Source organism: Prunus dulcis, chromosome 6 (genome assembly GCF_902201215.1).
Source record: "Prunus dulcis chromosome 6, ALMONDv2, whole genome shotgun sequence".
NCBI lineage: Eukaryota > Viridiplantae > Streptophyta > Magnoliopsida > Rosales > Rosaceae > Prunus > Prunus dulcis.
The window spans coordinates 7,303,540-7,317,827 of record NC_047655.1 but is presented as its reverse complement, the minus strand read 5'-3'; the positions used below and the strand labels follow the sequence as shown (position 1 = coordinate 7,317,827).

The window sequence follows — 14,288 nt, the reverse complement described above, 5'->3', positions numbered from 1 at the left end:
TCCCATCCAAATCCTAATTAATTTGGAAAACCAAACAAAATGTATTTCCAATTATATCCCTAAATAAGAAATATGCATTAAAAGTGTAATATGTTTGCCTTGGTATTTTTAATTGTTAATAGTGGTAAATTGGTCATAAAAGTTGTAATTAATTGTGGCCCTTGTACCCCGTGAGTAGGGATGGCAACGGGCCGGGTAGGGGCCGGGTATGACAATACCATCCCCGTCCCCGCTCTCCATCCCCGCCCCCATCCCCGAACTAATCCCCGTTTAATAGGTTTCGGGGAATCCCCGTCCCCGTTTCCGTCGGGGGATTATCCCCCATACCCGCCCCGAATCCCCGATTTTTTTTGCACAAAAAATATTTATCATATATTTTAACATTAAGTTTCATATTAAATTATCATTCAACAAATCCAAATTAACTATAAAGTTCAACTCAACTATTCAAAATCACATCAATATGAAATTCTAGAAAAGATTAGGAAGAATTAGGAGAGAGAGGTTAACTTAGGGTTAAACATAAATATTATAATTATATATTTATTTATTTAAATATAAACATATATATTTTCGGGTCGGATTCGGGGATGGGGACACCAATACCATCCCCTCCCCATACCCGTCGGGGATTTTTTAAGTTCGGGGATCCCCATACCCGATAACCATTTGGCCCCGAAATCTCCCCCCATTAGGGTCGGGGACCCGACGGGGACCCTCCCCCGCGGGAATTTTTGCCATCCCTACCCGTGAGGAGGGAAAATGAAACTCAAGGTGGATGAAAGGTTTCATTTTCGCCTTATTTTCCCATGATCCGGGAAATCATTTCTCAAACCTGGACTTACCAAACATGAGAAAGCAATCTAATAGTTTCGTGAACCTCAAGGACGTTTTGTGATAAAAAGCCAATTTTATTTTATCTGTATATTAGGAAAATATTATCAATAACTGAATTCAAAAATTCATTTATGAAATTCAATTATATGGAAATAATTCATTAAATTTAAAATTTCAATATGTTTTCCTTAGTTTACCTCAAACTGTAAAATCTACAGAACAAAAAAGTAATACAAGTCAAATCACCTACATCTACAACAAAAAAGATGTGGATATTAAACCTAACAGCAGCTTGTCTTTTAGACCTAAATTTAGGAACCCCGATAATAAAAAACTTTGGAGCACTTTGTAGTCTTGTAACAATTCCATGATGTTCCATTAAAACTCAATGGAAGCTTCAGATTGCACATGACTTGGCCAGACAATCCACCACCTTTTTCTCGGAAAGCAATCACCACATCAATATTGTAAAGGTCAGCATTGGGAAGCACTGGTTCCTCAAACATCATAGGCTTCCACCCTTGAATAACTGCATTATTAAAAACGCTTGAACTTTTAGGGTTTTGATCAAACGATGTTTGCCTATCCATCAAAGTCACAAGACCAAATCTCTTGTTTTGGTGGTATGCAATGACTTGGATGTCAGTCAACTTAAATAAGATTTTCTTATTGGGGTTTGTGAGGGTGATGTTGAGGGCGAGGTTGTAAGAGAGAGTATGGTTAGTTTCGGTGTAATTCAATCGATTGAGCTGAGCATTGGTGACGTTGAATTCAGGGACTTTGTATGTCTCCGGATGTGTCATTATCGCCTGGCAAATAAAAAAAATAGGAAAGCCGATACACCCCAAAAAAAGGAAGCATCCCAGCAAGAAACTGAGGAGATCCTGAATACTAGTGATACGATATCTGTCTGCTGAGCTATTAGTTGTAGACATGGCTAACAAAAAGCAAGAAATTGAGAGAAATCCAAAGCCTTGTTAAAGGAGAACTGAAAATTCAAGTGCCATTTATTTAGCTTTGGAGAGAAAGAAATAAAATATGCAGGAGGCTTAGGAGGAGACTTTGAATTAATCAAGTTTGGAATGAGCCTACGCATAATCCTGAGAATGAGGAAACAAATTTTAGTCAACGTTCTTTAGATCGAGAGGCAAACTTGTAGGTAGGAAATTAGTTGTGATGTTGACTTTTATTGTTGTTGGAATGGGGTTTAAACCCCATACAAAAATCTATACACAGCAAAAAAGAAACATGAGCAACTTCAAATGTACACATTTAATCCCCCCGGGTACATAGAATGATGCAATAGGGGCCCTTTCTTTTACTTGGGGTGTGAGGGATGGGGTTTAAATGTGTACCTCTTGCGTCTTGTCGGGTAAGCATATATCCAGTGAGTTCTAGGAAATATTAAGACAATAAAAATAAAGATACAAAACATGACGTACGTAACAATTCCTCCCTCCTAAGTCATTCACTTTCCCTCAAGGCTGAACTTGAAAAATTCAATTCCCACTTTTTCAATGGTGATTTTGGAAGGTTCATCCTCCATCAAGTTCCCCATTTGTTAGATAGTTAATGTGGTCAATTCCGTCTGGTTAAAATTAAAAAACATTCAAAATAAATATAAGAATGTGGTTTTTGAAAAATATAAATGAAGGTAAAGAAAACTAATCCTTCATTCCCTTTCGTGTTTGAGAACGCTAGGAAATAGGGACAAAGAAATACCATTTTTTTCTTATTCTCATGTTTGGTATGCACAATATTATGAATTAAAAATTTGTTTAATTCTCCTATAAAACTTTTATGAAAATTATTGATGGTTAAAATGACCAAAAGTGGTATTTGAGGAAAAAAAAAAAATCTAGGAAAATTTTCACAAGCAAGCAAATAGAAATTAGTTTTAAGGTCTGCTCATTTTCATTCATGTTGTGCTGAATAGCTACTCATTTTGTCATTTTCTATGTTTTTTTTTTCGAACACTTCCTTCATGTCCCCAGAACAGGGAGGCCGTACATATTTCCACTGGTAATTCCAATAGGTCCAATTTTATTACCTAAAGATTGTAACCCCGTGATTTGACAACTATATTGATTCATATATACTTCTGGCTATGTTTACACTTGCAGTTTCTTGAGAAAGTTGTACTATAGCTCTCTGGAATGCCCTCCATCGTATGATAAGCTTCGATTTGATCCTAGGTAATGTCTTGTCTTCTCTTGTATAATTTTTTTCTTGACATATTCTGTTTCGCAAATTTCTCAATACTTGAGTATCACTTCATTCAAATCATTTTGTTGCAAGACAATCAGTAAACTCGATTGCATTGAGATGTATGTAGGTTAGAGATTCTGTACCCTTTGCAGAAAACAGAAGTGCAGATTGTTGGTTACTCATGATGATTATAGTATGATGTCCAAACTTCCCCGGGAGAGAGTAGTGACAATACTTGGGAATCCGGTAGAGGTAGCTGCTAGGTTTTTGGGGCATCTTAACTTAACTTCTGCAACACAAATGACAAGACGTATACGGGCAAAGACTAAAAGATTAAGCACACTGGATATTTGGCCATGGAAATATTTGGTTCCATGGATGAGGAAGACCTTTTTACTTGGGTATGCTTTTTTCTGTGCTGCTTGGACCCATTTGACCTTTTTACTTGGTTGTGTATTTTCAGTAAATTCCTGTTGAAGTGCAGTATTTCTCCCTGGGGACATTATTTGTATTGACTTTGCTGTGCAGAGAGCTGGGCGAAAGCTTAGGGGCTCAAATAACTTTCAGAGCAAGGACCCATACAACATGGAAGAAATTGTGATGCCATTACACAAGTACATCAATCAGCCTATAGCTCAAGAAGTTGTTCACAATGGAGCAACATGGAGGACTTGCTAGCTAATAGCTATATATCCTGAGCAAAAATCATTAAACCTAACTAGGTCATAGAGCTCAAGAGACCCAAAATCTTATCCACATATTTTGAATTCCTTATACTGTTCTAGACTACCCTAGCGGTCTGAAACATGTCTCCTCTTGTAACGCTTGCTTTTGTTTTGGGGCAAAGCGAGCTTGCCTTTCTCTTAAACCCTAGCCAGCTGGCATCAATAATATAAGAAAATAGAAAACCTTAGCTAGGTAAACTATACTACAAAAGAAGCCCCCACCCACCCACATTTCCTGTTCATTTCTCTGCTTGTTTAGGCTTCCTCCTTCCATTTTCCTCTTCCTAGCTAACCAGTCTACTTTCTTCTCTTCCTAGTCTATTTACTCATTATGGCCAAGCAAGAAAAAGTGAGGGTATCCCTAGCATTTATGGTCTACTTAACTTTAGTAACCCTATGTTTTGCCACCTTTCCATCAATCTATACTTATCTAGTATCAACTAGACGTTTTGATTTTAAGCCACTGCAAGCAATTTTTTTCCAAAGAAAATTAACTTTTGGAAGATACAATGTTGGCCCACATTCCAATTAGTCAAAATATTTCCAACACTTTGCTTAATTCTTATGAATTAGCAATTCTTATCAGCCTTCACAACCAACCAGCAATTTCACCTCAATCCAGACCTTGACATCCTCTTTCGTCATCCCACATGCATTTCAAATCTCATCTTGTAATCAGCCTCCCTTCTTTGATCTCCCATGGGGTCCTTCCCCCTCATGTATGTACGTGTTGGGAAGTCCATCGTCAAAATAAATTTTCTAAAATTTCGATCGAAAAGAATCCCTGAAATTATTTGATAATGTACTTACAAATAGATCAATGAGCATGGGACTGTCAATATAGAAACCCCTTTGTGGACACCAATCCAAATTCTATAGTGGTAAATTGTATTTCCCATCCAAATCCTAATTAATTTTGAAAACCAAACAAAATGTATTTCCAATCCAAATCCTACTGGAAACACATTTGGTTTGGTTTTGCAGTTGTATCCCTAAATAAGAAATATGCGTTAAAAAATGTAATATGTTTGCCTTAGCATTTTTAATTGTTAATAGCGGTAAGTTGGTTATAAAAAGTTGTAATAATGCTTGCCTTGGTTTCCCATGATACAGGAAATCATTTTCCAAACCTGAACTTACTAACCAAACACAGGTATTGACCTAGTGATTGCTTTCCACGAAAAGATTTATGGATGGTTTGGCCAGGTCATGTGCAACCTAACCGTTCAATAGTTTTTTTAATAGAACATCTTGTGATGGTTTCAACACTACAAGGTGCTCCAATGTTTTTTGGTTTTAATTTAATCATTAATTTCAATTTTTTCCTTGTGCTTGAAAACAATTGTCAAATTCTGAATCTCTGATGGATGAACAGATAAGGCATGGCACTTTAGATATCATTAGGATTGATTTCCACCTATGTAAATATGTTTTTTTTTTTTTTCGTTAGTGCTGATCTTCACTTAGTTTCGTTTGGTTTCATTATCAAATTCTTTTACTTGCTCAATTGATATTTTAATGTGAAGCAGAACTTATTTTTTGCTGCTATAATTCAAATCATTTTTAGTTGGGTTGGGCCTTAAATCTGGCAAATCATATAACTGAGTTTCTGCCCATGATTAATACATATAGGTATGGGCCGGTGATTCAATAGTAGTCTTTTTAATTTAATGAAACATATCAACCGCGAAATTTTATAGTCAAGGTCATATATGGACCCGTTATATGAACTTTCATATTAGTTACATGATCATTTCATTAAACTCATGTAAAGTTATTATTCAGATGAATCATATGGCTAATATGAAAATCCACATTTATGGTACACCTTTACTATAGAACGAAACACCCATATATGTATACCATTCATCATATGATCCCTTCCGCATCACCGTTCACCTTTTCTCCACTTCTCCATTTATTTTTATTATATCTAAAAGAAGAAAATAAAAACTAAAAATAAAATGGTTATTGTCAATAAAGTTCTGCAATAATTATCAAGCTCATGGGTGGGTCTCCATTCCTATTTTAATCTTTACTATATTAGAGATGGGACTAGCCTAGGATGTGGCACTAGCAGAAAGAAAATGAAAGAAAAATGGTAGAAGAAGCATAAGCATGTGGCAAAAACAGCAAGTGGATAGGCAGAGGATTCCACCAAAGAGGCAATGACACAGAATATTGGGTCATAGAGACCGAAGAACTTGTTGTATATTGGGTCATGTTGAAGAGTTATCACAGTTGACGGCTGTCCTGGTGATATACAAGTTGTCTCCCGTAGAGGGTGGTGGCCGGTGGGATTCCATTTCTACTTTGGCCCCATGAAAAAAGCAAATACAATATTTATTTATAATACAACGAGCTCCACAGTCCACGATTCCACAATCCACCGTTGTCCAAGGATGAGAGGGACACCCTGTGTCGCACTACAGCAATAGAAAAATAGTCCACCCAAACCCCAAACAGCCTGCCCCAACTTTCTGCCCAAAAACCAACAGATTTGCCCAACCTGTCTAAGGGATGCTATTGTCATTTATGACATGATGATTCCGTTCAAATCTAGTACGGTCAATTCTGTCTAGTTAAAATTAAAAACCTTCAAATTTAAGAATGTGGTTTTAGAAAAATATAAATTAAGGTAAAGGATTAGGGACAAAGAAATACTATTTTTTCTTATTCTCATATTTAGTATGCACAATATTATGAATTAAAAATTTGTTCAATTTTTCTATAAAAATTTTATGAAAATTATTAACTAAAAGTGGTATTTGAATTTTAGAACATGATAAAGTTGGTCCCCAAAAAAAAGTGAGTCAAATGATTTCCCAAATGGGGAAAAAATGTATATGAAATTCCCGCTCTATATGAAAAGGGTACTTATCAAACATGAAAATGCAATTTTATATTCATTTGTAAGGGACGGCAAATCAAACATGAAAATGCAATTCTATATTCATTCGAAAGGGACGGCAAAAAAATTATAGAACAAGAAATAACAAAGAAAAAAAAAACTTAAAATGGAAAATCAAGCAAAACTAGATAGACAGAAAAAAAAAAAACATCCTTTGTTTTATTTTCTTTTTCAGAAGGTTGTTGTTTATGTTCCACAAAAAATCATCATGAGATCGTGACAGTGTTTATGATTCAATCCATCATTTATTGAATATTACCCTCTATTTTTTAAAACTGTCTTCATTACATAACCAAAATAAAAAAATAAAAAAATATAACATAGACAACAAAACAGAAAACAGACATGATTCAAATGAAAATCCTAATTTTTTTTTATGACGATTTTGCCCCTGTAAAACAGATGGCCTTCGGACAAACTTCCCTTCATTATTTTTCCATACAATAACCTTCTTCCATTTGGAGTGGCGCGCGCACAAATACACGCAGAGACTTTTAAAGACCCACTACTGATCCTCAACCAATCAACATCAAACACAAAATTGCAGAGCTTCTAAAAATAAAAATAAAAAAGAAATTTTCCTGTGAAAATTGCTGTTTCTGTTTGGTTGCTGAGAAAATTTGAAACCAGGGGACCGGGCGACCTTTTCAGGATCTCTGGAAGGTTCTGAAAGGTGGGGCCTCAACCCTCGTTGATCGGCCTCACCGCTGTCTGCTAGAGTCCCAACACCGTTTATGAGCACGAGACCCCCAATTTCGATACAGGTGAACCAAACCATCGAATTTTGTTCCATTTCCCTTTCTTTTCTTCATGTCTTCTTTGAATTTCTCGCTTTCTTCTTGTCGTTCCGCTCGTTAGGGTCTTCTGGGTTTTTGCAAGTTTGCCTATTTCCATATCTCAGTTCGTAGTGTCCAAAATGTCTGGTCCTCTGTTTCCTATTTTAGGGAATTGGCTTTAAATCCTGTTTGTTTGAAAGGAAAAGGAAGGAAATTTGTTGGAAAATTTTCACAAGCAACCAAATAGAATTAGTTTTAACTTTTAAGGTGTGCTCATTTTCATTCATGTTGTGCCGAATAGCTACTTATTTTGTCATTTTATATGTTTTTTTTTCCTCAACACTTGAGAAAGCTTCCAACTTTGTCTTATTGTTACTTTGTTACAGTGTGTGTAGTAGGAATAAGGTGTATGGATCCTACTCTGAAATTCTCTATCCTGCTGTTGCTTCTCGGATTGGGTATGTATCAAACTCAATTTAGTCTCTTTATACTTATCCTATAATCTGTTCTTATCATTTCTTAATTTTTCTTTTTGGTCTGCAAGCTATTGTATTTTTCAAGTTACCTCTTTTGTTCTTTGTAATATTGTACATAGTTAGTCTTCATATATGTTGTTATGTAGGTATGTATGCATATATGTAGTGGCAGTTTAGGTGGGATTGTGTGGAGATGAACCTCATGCTATGTGACCCATTCGAGTGCCAAGCAAACTGGGGGACCTTTCTGTTTTGCTTAAACCCTTTTCAGTTACTTATTTCTATTTTCTTTCATTTCGAACCCTTTCAATTACTTGGATAATTATTTTGGTCAGGCTGCTATTCTTGGGGTTCTCATAACTCATCCACAGCTGTGAATGCCTCTCCTATTAAGAATGATTTTGAGCATTGTGAAAGAGTTGTCAAAAAATGGGCATTTTCTTCACTTCAACAAGAAGTTAAAGAAGACAAACACACACTGCGGGATTTGCTATTTTTCCTTCACGTCCCCAGAACAGGAGGGCGTACATATTTCCATTGGTAATTCCATTAGGTCCAATTTTATTACCTAAAGATTGTAACTCCATGATTTGACAACCATATTGATTCATACTTCTGGCTATGTTTACACTTACAGTTTCTTGAGAAAGTTGTACTATAGCTCTCTGGAATGCCCTCGATCGTATGATAAGCTTCGATTTGATCCTAGGTAATATATTGTTTTCTCTTGTATAATTTTGTTTCTTGACATATTCTGTTTCGTAAATTTCTCAATACTTGAGTATCACTTCATTCAAATCATTTTGTTGCAAGACAATCAGTAAACTCGATTGCATTGAGATGCATGTAGGTTAGAGATTTTGCAGGAAGGTGTTTTTATTTGCAAATTATTGACAGATCTGGTGGAAGTTGGTAGCTCCATTGGCTTGCAGAGGGGAAGGGTTTTTCGTTAAAGCTGTTATTTTCTATATTGACTGTGATATTCTACTTATTGACTCATAAATGGGAGACAACACATAATTAAAAGGAGACAGATCATGAGGTGTGGATTTTCTTAGAAACTTGTTTCACAAGGTTTTCATAGGTGCTTCTGCTAGGGTAGCATCTTAAAATAAAGCCAAGGTTGACATCAGGAACTAAGTTGGATGTCTTACAGAACTACATCCTCATCTTTACCTTATTCTTTCCTAACTATTCACATGTCTGCATCATTAATGGATGTTAATTTTGTACCCTTTGCAGAAAACAGCAGTGCAGATTGTTGGTTACTCATGATGATTATAGTATGATGTCCAAACTTCCCAGGGAGAGAACATCAGTAGTGACAATACTTAGGAATCCAGTTGACCGTGTTTTTAGTACTTACGAATTTTCGGTAGAGGTAGCTGCTAGGTTTTTGGTGCATCCTAACTTAACTTCTGCAACACAAATGACAAGACGTATGCGGGCAAAGACTAAAGGAGTAAGCACACTGGATATTTGGCCATGGAAATATTTGGTTCCATGGATGAGGGAAGACCTTTTTACTCGGGTATGCTTTTTTCTGTGCTGCTTGGACCCATTTGACCTTTTTGGTTTCTGCAGCTCTCATGTATTTTTAGTATATTTCTGTTGAAGTGCAGTATTTCTCCCTGGGGACATTATTTGTATTGACTTTGCTGTACAGAGAGATGGTCGAAAGCTTAGGGGCTCAAATAACTTTCAGAGCAATGACCCATACAACATGGAAGAAATTGTGATGTCATTACACAAGTTCATCAATCACCCTATAGCTCAAGAAGTTGTTCACAATGGAGCAACATTTCAGGTTGTTTATCCTCCTATGGTTTAATAGCATCATGGGAATCTTTAATGCTTCTTTTATTTTAAATTAAATTTTTGGTGGCTCCGCCCATGACCTAGGAAAGCACTAGACAGCTTTGCTTAGATACTAAATGGTTCTCAAATTTTAGGTAATATTGAGATTATTGTGTTTGGTTGAATTTCTTCTACCATGTTAACTGATTGAATGATCTTCTAGTTTGATCAAATGTTTAAAATATTGGATGATATGCCTAAATATCAGCCCGTATTTCCCTTTTTTGGTGGTACCAACACTGAAACTAGTCCTTCCACTCTGTTGTCGGAACTTCAGCAATGTTTGGTTGAAATTTTGGTTGTTAAACTTTTGAAAAGCTTTAGTAGCTTCTTGAAGCAACGGCAAGTGGATGCTTTTTGCAGGTTATAGCTCATTTTATGCATCGTAGGCTCCTTTATTTTGGGATTTCTTTAATAACCTAACACATCCCCCCCCCAAACCAAAAAAAAAAGTGGTCAGAATTCGATGCAGTTGCGAAGTTCTCTCTTCTTCTTTTTTTTAGCATCGCTGTCAAAATTTATATAAATATATTTATTTTATTATCCGGTTGACTGTTTGGTTCGAAAGGTTGCAGGATTGACAAACAACTCCTATCTATCAGAAGCACATGAAGTGCGTCATTGTGTACATAAGTATAAACTTCTTGGAGACCATGTCTTACAAGTTGCAAAGGTAATACAAATCAACTTTTTAAAGTTGTCCGCATGATTTGGTTACAAATATTGTTTCTGTAGTAATCCTCATTTACTTATGGTTGCTTGTAAATTTTGCAGAAGAGGTTGGATGATATGTTATATGTTGGTCTCACTGAGGAGCACAGAGAATCTGCAACAATGTTTGCGAATGTAGTTGGTGCCCAGGTGATTTCACAGCTGGGAGTATCAAATTCTAGTGAGGAGAGTGCTGCTGACAGCAAATCCGGTCAGTGTGACATCTACTTAACATTCTGTTGTCTAACCTAGTTCTGGTGTAGTACTGCAAAAATAATCAAATGGAGTTGTTCATTTTGTTCAGTGTTAAGAGCACAACAAAGTTGAGAACATGCAGTTCAACGTCGAATTGTGTGATGCCTTAAAGCTGAATTTATTAGGATTACAAAATTTTATGTTGCATAGTACTTGGGTAACATGTGTAATTTTCATTTTTACTAAAGTTACCATATAGAGTTTATTTAGGCAATGAATTTGGTGTTTATCTTATTCTTCTACTTGTGCTACAGAACAGAACTACTCAGATTCAGATTCCAAGCCGGATAATAATGATCTTTGGGTAATTAGCAAAAGCCATCATTAGTATGTGAAATGCTTCACGTTTGGATAGTGATTTTGCCAGATTTCTTACTGCAATTTTGCTGCATATGACAGAACAGAACCCCAAATGGGAAGGAAAGTGAGTTTGCTTCTCCTGAAACTGTTGAACCAGCGAAAGGAAATGTAAGTCATTTTCAATATTGATAACAATGGTCGATCCTGCTACTTTGTTGACTTTGATCCTCTTTACGCCTTCTTAGATGACTGTGGAAGAACTTATGGAGGCTTATGAAGACTGCATTTCTAATTTACGGAAGTCCCAAACACTCCGGCACAACGCTTCTTTGAAGAGAATCTCCCCGGCAAACTTTACAAAGGAGGTAGCATTCAATTTCTAGTTTCTCCAAAGTAGCTGGTACTCTAGACGATGTTTTACATCATTCATTAACGTGTGTGTATATCATCCGCTCCTCCTTGTACTGGTCCTCTTCTGGGTTAGATGCATCAACTTTCTAGGACATATTCTGAACAGCTCTGATTTATAGAATATAATATTGTAAAGCCTATTCCCCTGGTTTGCATGTTACTTCGTGAACTGCCTCCTAAGCACTTGAACTTGCCGTATCGGTGTTGCGTTGCTATAACTCACCTTTCTTGGCTTGCATAAATTATTAAATTGGGCTTTATGGTCCCCTTTTCTTTGGATGACATTTTGACCTTTTAATTATTACAGGCACGACTTCAGGTTCCTGAAGCGGTCCTCCAGCAGATAAGGCAACTTAACCACCTTGATTTGGAGCTTTATAAACATGCACAGAATATATTTGCAAAGCAACATAAGCATAATTTTGGCATCACAGTAAGTCTCTTTGTTCAAGGCCAATAATTCTCTATGTTAATACTTATAGATATGGTTGGATGTGCTGCACTATCTTTATGGTGTCAGCTTGTCTTCCAATTGACAAATTTACATTCAACCATGCCTTTTTGGTTTTGCCAAAATTGAGTTTTGGAACTGAAAATGTATTGCGGTGGAAAAAGATACATTATATGTTTTAGGAAATTGAAGCCTTTTGTAGGCGTTCTTGTTTACAAAGTGTTAAGATGTTTTCCAGGTTCCAAATTACGTCCAATGACAACTTGTAAATTCTGTTATAGTAGAGTTTTGGAACTGAAATAGTTATTGTTGTTGGAAATTGTTAATGTGGTCTAGCATTTGAGAGTGTTCAGATTGCTCGACCTATGTAGGTGTTCATGTTTTGTACAACCACTATCATAGTTGTTTTCACTGGCCAAATCATATCCTGACGGTTTCTCCATCTAAAGAGCAGCTTGGTTTCATTGCATAATTACAATTACTATTAGATATTTATTTTGAACCAAGCTTTATCCTGTGTCATCTACATGCAGAATGCACTGATAACCTCTTACTAGTATCTAATGTTTATGTTCTTTTATACATATTTGAAAGTCCTTTGCTAGCTTCTATTTATCAGCTTGAGGTTTGGTGATAGGCATTGAATATAGAAGATGATGATTAAGTTCTTGAACATATTTACATAATTACTTTACATATTCTGCACTTAATCATAAAACTGATACTATGCTATTGCCTTTTCACAAATTAAGCTTTCAATAGTATTGGTACGCTGTGGTCAGTGGTCACATGACATTCCAAAACATATCTGCTTCATCCTTTTTAGCTCTTTTCAGGAAACCTCTAAATTCATGTTTCTGTGTCATCAATTTCTACACCTAATAGTTTACATGCTTCGATAGCACGCAAGTGTTGGAATTTTACTTGTTGAAGGGGGAGGTGCACAAAGACATTTCACCATAGCTAATTAATTGAACGAACGTAGTTCCATTGATTAATGTGATCTAAATTGCAGGAAATTTGGCGGAGGATGCTGAAGAGTTCATATGGCACAGGCATAAAAGTCCTCTCATTAGGCACGACTCTTGTTTTACTCCTTTTGGCCTTCCATGTATTTGTTAACGCGAAAAGAAGAACGTCAAAAGTTAAAGTATGAATATATCTTTCATAGACTGTAAGGATCACAGTGTTAAAATTATTGGGAAAACTGATTTAGAAAGAAGGGATCACGTTGCTTTAGTTTTCATCAATTGGTTTTATTTTGTTCCTTGTAAGTTTTTTTTTTTTTTTTTGGGGGTCATTTCGCATCAGCCCATCCTTGGTTGGATCAGTCAACTACGTATTTGAAACTCAGTCGCAGAAAAGGTGACTATTTAGGTTCAACGGTTGTAGCCATGATGATATCTGCATCTTGAAAACAAAAATGGATCACCAAACCAGTCATGCTCCTTAAGAAGTTCAATTTTTGTATAATTAATAAAGATTATTGTGAGTTCACCCTCTTGCACTCAAGTTCGAGTTCCTCTTCCCGTAAATTAGATTAATTTTGAATAATTTAGATTGTAGCTTGTATCTTTTTTGTAAAATGATTATTGTGACTTATGACTTATGACCTTGCTTAGAGGCAGTTGAAAGTGGAAATTCTGCCAATCAGAGTCGGAAACTAATGAGTTGATTTATTTCTTTAGGTGAGAGATTCCGTAGTACTTACCATGAAAGGTAAATAAAATAAGAATGTTCCCCAGTCTCTTTACCATTCCACCATGTTTTATGTGGTTTCGACTTTTTGCCAGCAAGTCTGTAGTTTACTAGTTGGTGCAATTCGGGTACAATGACTTCATTTTGCCAATTATTTTTCAACAAAATTAGCACATTCCGGGCAAATGTGAGGCGTGCAAGGAAAAATCAGTAAATAATTATATTATTTATCACAGTAATTAATGCGGTACAACAATTAATTATGAAAACTGTTTAAATAAAAGTGGTGGTATTGGTGGGATGGTGGAAGTCATAGCCTAAAATGTCAATAATATCGACGAAATATCGAGGATATTACTTTTTTTGTGGGTCACGGATATTTCGGAACATATTCATACACATCGTATAAATATCGATAATATCGACGATAATTTCTCTCACACTTCAGCAATATTTTGTCAAAATATCGTTATAATATCAAAAATATTGATGTAAAAGAAAAAGGAAAAACACAAAGCACACACGCAAAGGGGATTCGAACCCCTGCCATTTCACTTCTCCAACGCCTTAACCACCATGTTGCTTATGTTTTTGTGATAATACACGAAGGGAAACTCTATGTGGTACTAAGTCACTCATGTATCTTACCATGCAATGCATAAAGTGTAAAAT

General features: G+C 35.9%; 1 protein-coding gene across 1 annotated transcript; it reads left to right on the top strand.

The window, feature by feature from the left end:
• Positions 1-7,148: 7,148 nt before the first annotated feature.
• On the top strand, positions 7,149-13,425 carry LOC117631514 (protein-tyrosine sulfotransferase). The gene is made up of 13 exons (XM_034364722.1): positions 7,149-7,445; positions 7,844-7,915; positions 8,269-8,473; positions 8,571-8,642; positions 9,176-9,464; positions 9,600-9,740; positions 10,359-10,463; positions 10,565-10,712; positions 11,011-11,060; positions 11,156-11,224; positions 11,302-11,421; positions 11,775-11,900; positions 12,934-13,425. Exons 2-13 carry the CDS (start codon positions 7,867-7,869, stop codon positions 13,072-13,074), a joined length of 1,515 nt encoding a protein of 504 aa, XP_034220613.1. The 5' UTR covers positions 7,149-7,445; positions 7,844-7,866; the 3' UTR covers positions 13,075-13,425.
• Positions 13,426-14,288: the final 863 nt, after the last annotated feature.

Bases quoted from the DNA above. Each gene is read 5' to 3' on its own strand.
- LOC117631514 (XM_034364722.1), top strand. From the start codon at position 7,867: ATGGATCCTACTCTGAAATTCTCTATCCTGCTGTTGCTTCTCGGATTG. The intron at 9,465-9,599 runs GTATGCTTTTTT...TTTGCTGTACAG, and splicing joins GGGAAGACCTTTTTACTCGG to AGAGATGGTCGAAAGCTTAG. The intron at 11,225-11,301 runs GTAAGTCATTTT...ACGCCTTCTTAG, and splicing joins TTGAACCAGCGAAAGGAAAT to ATGACTGTGGAAGAACTTAT.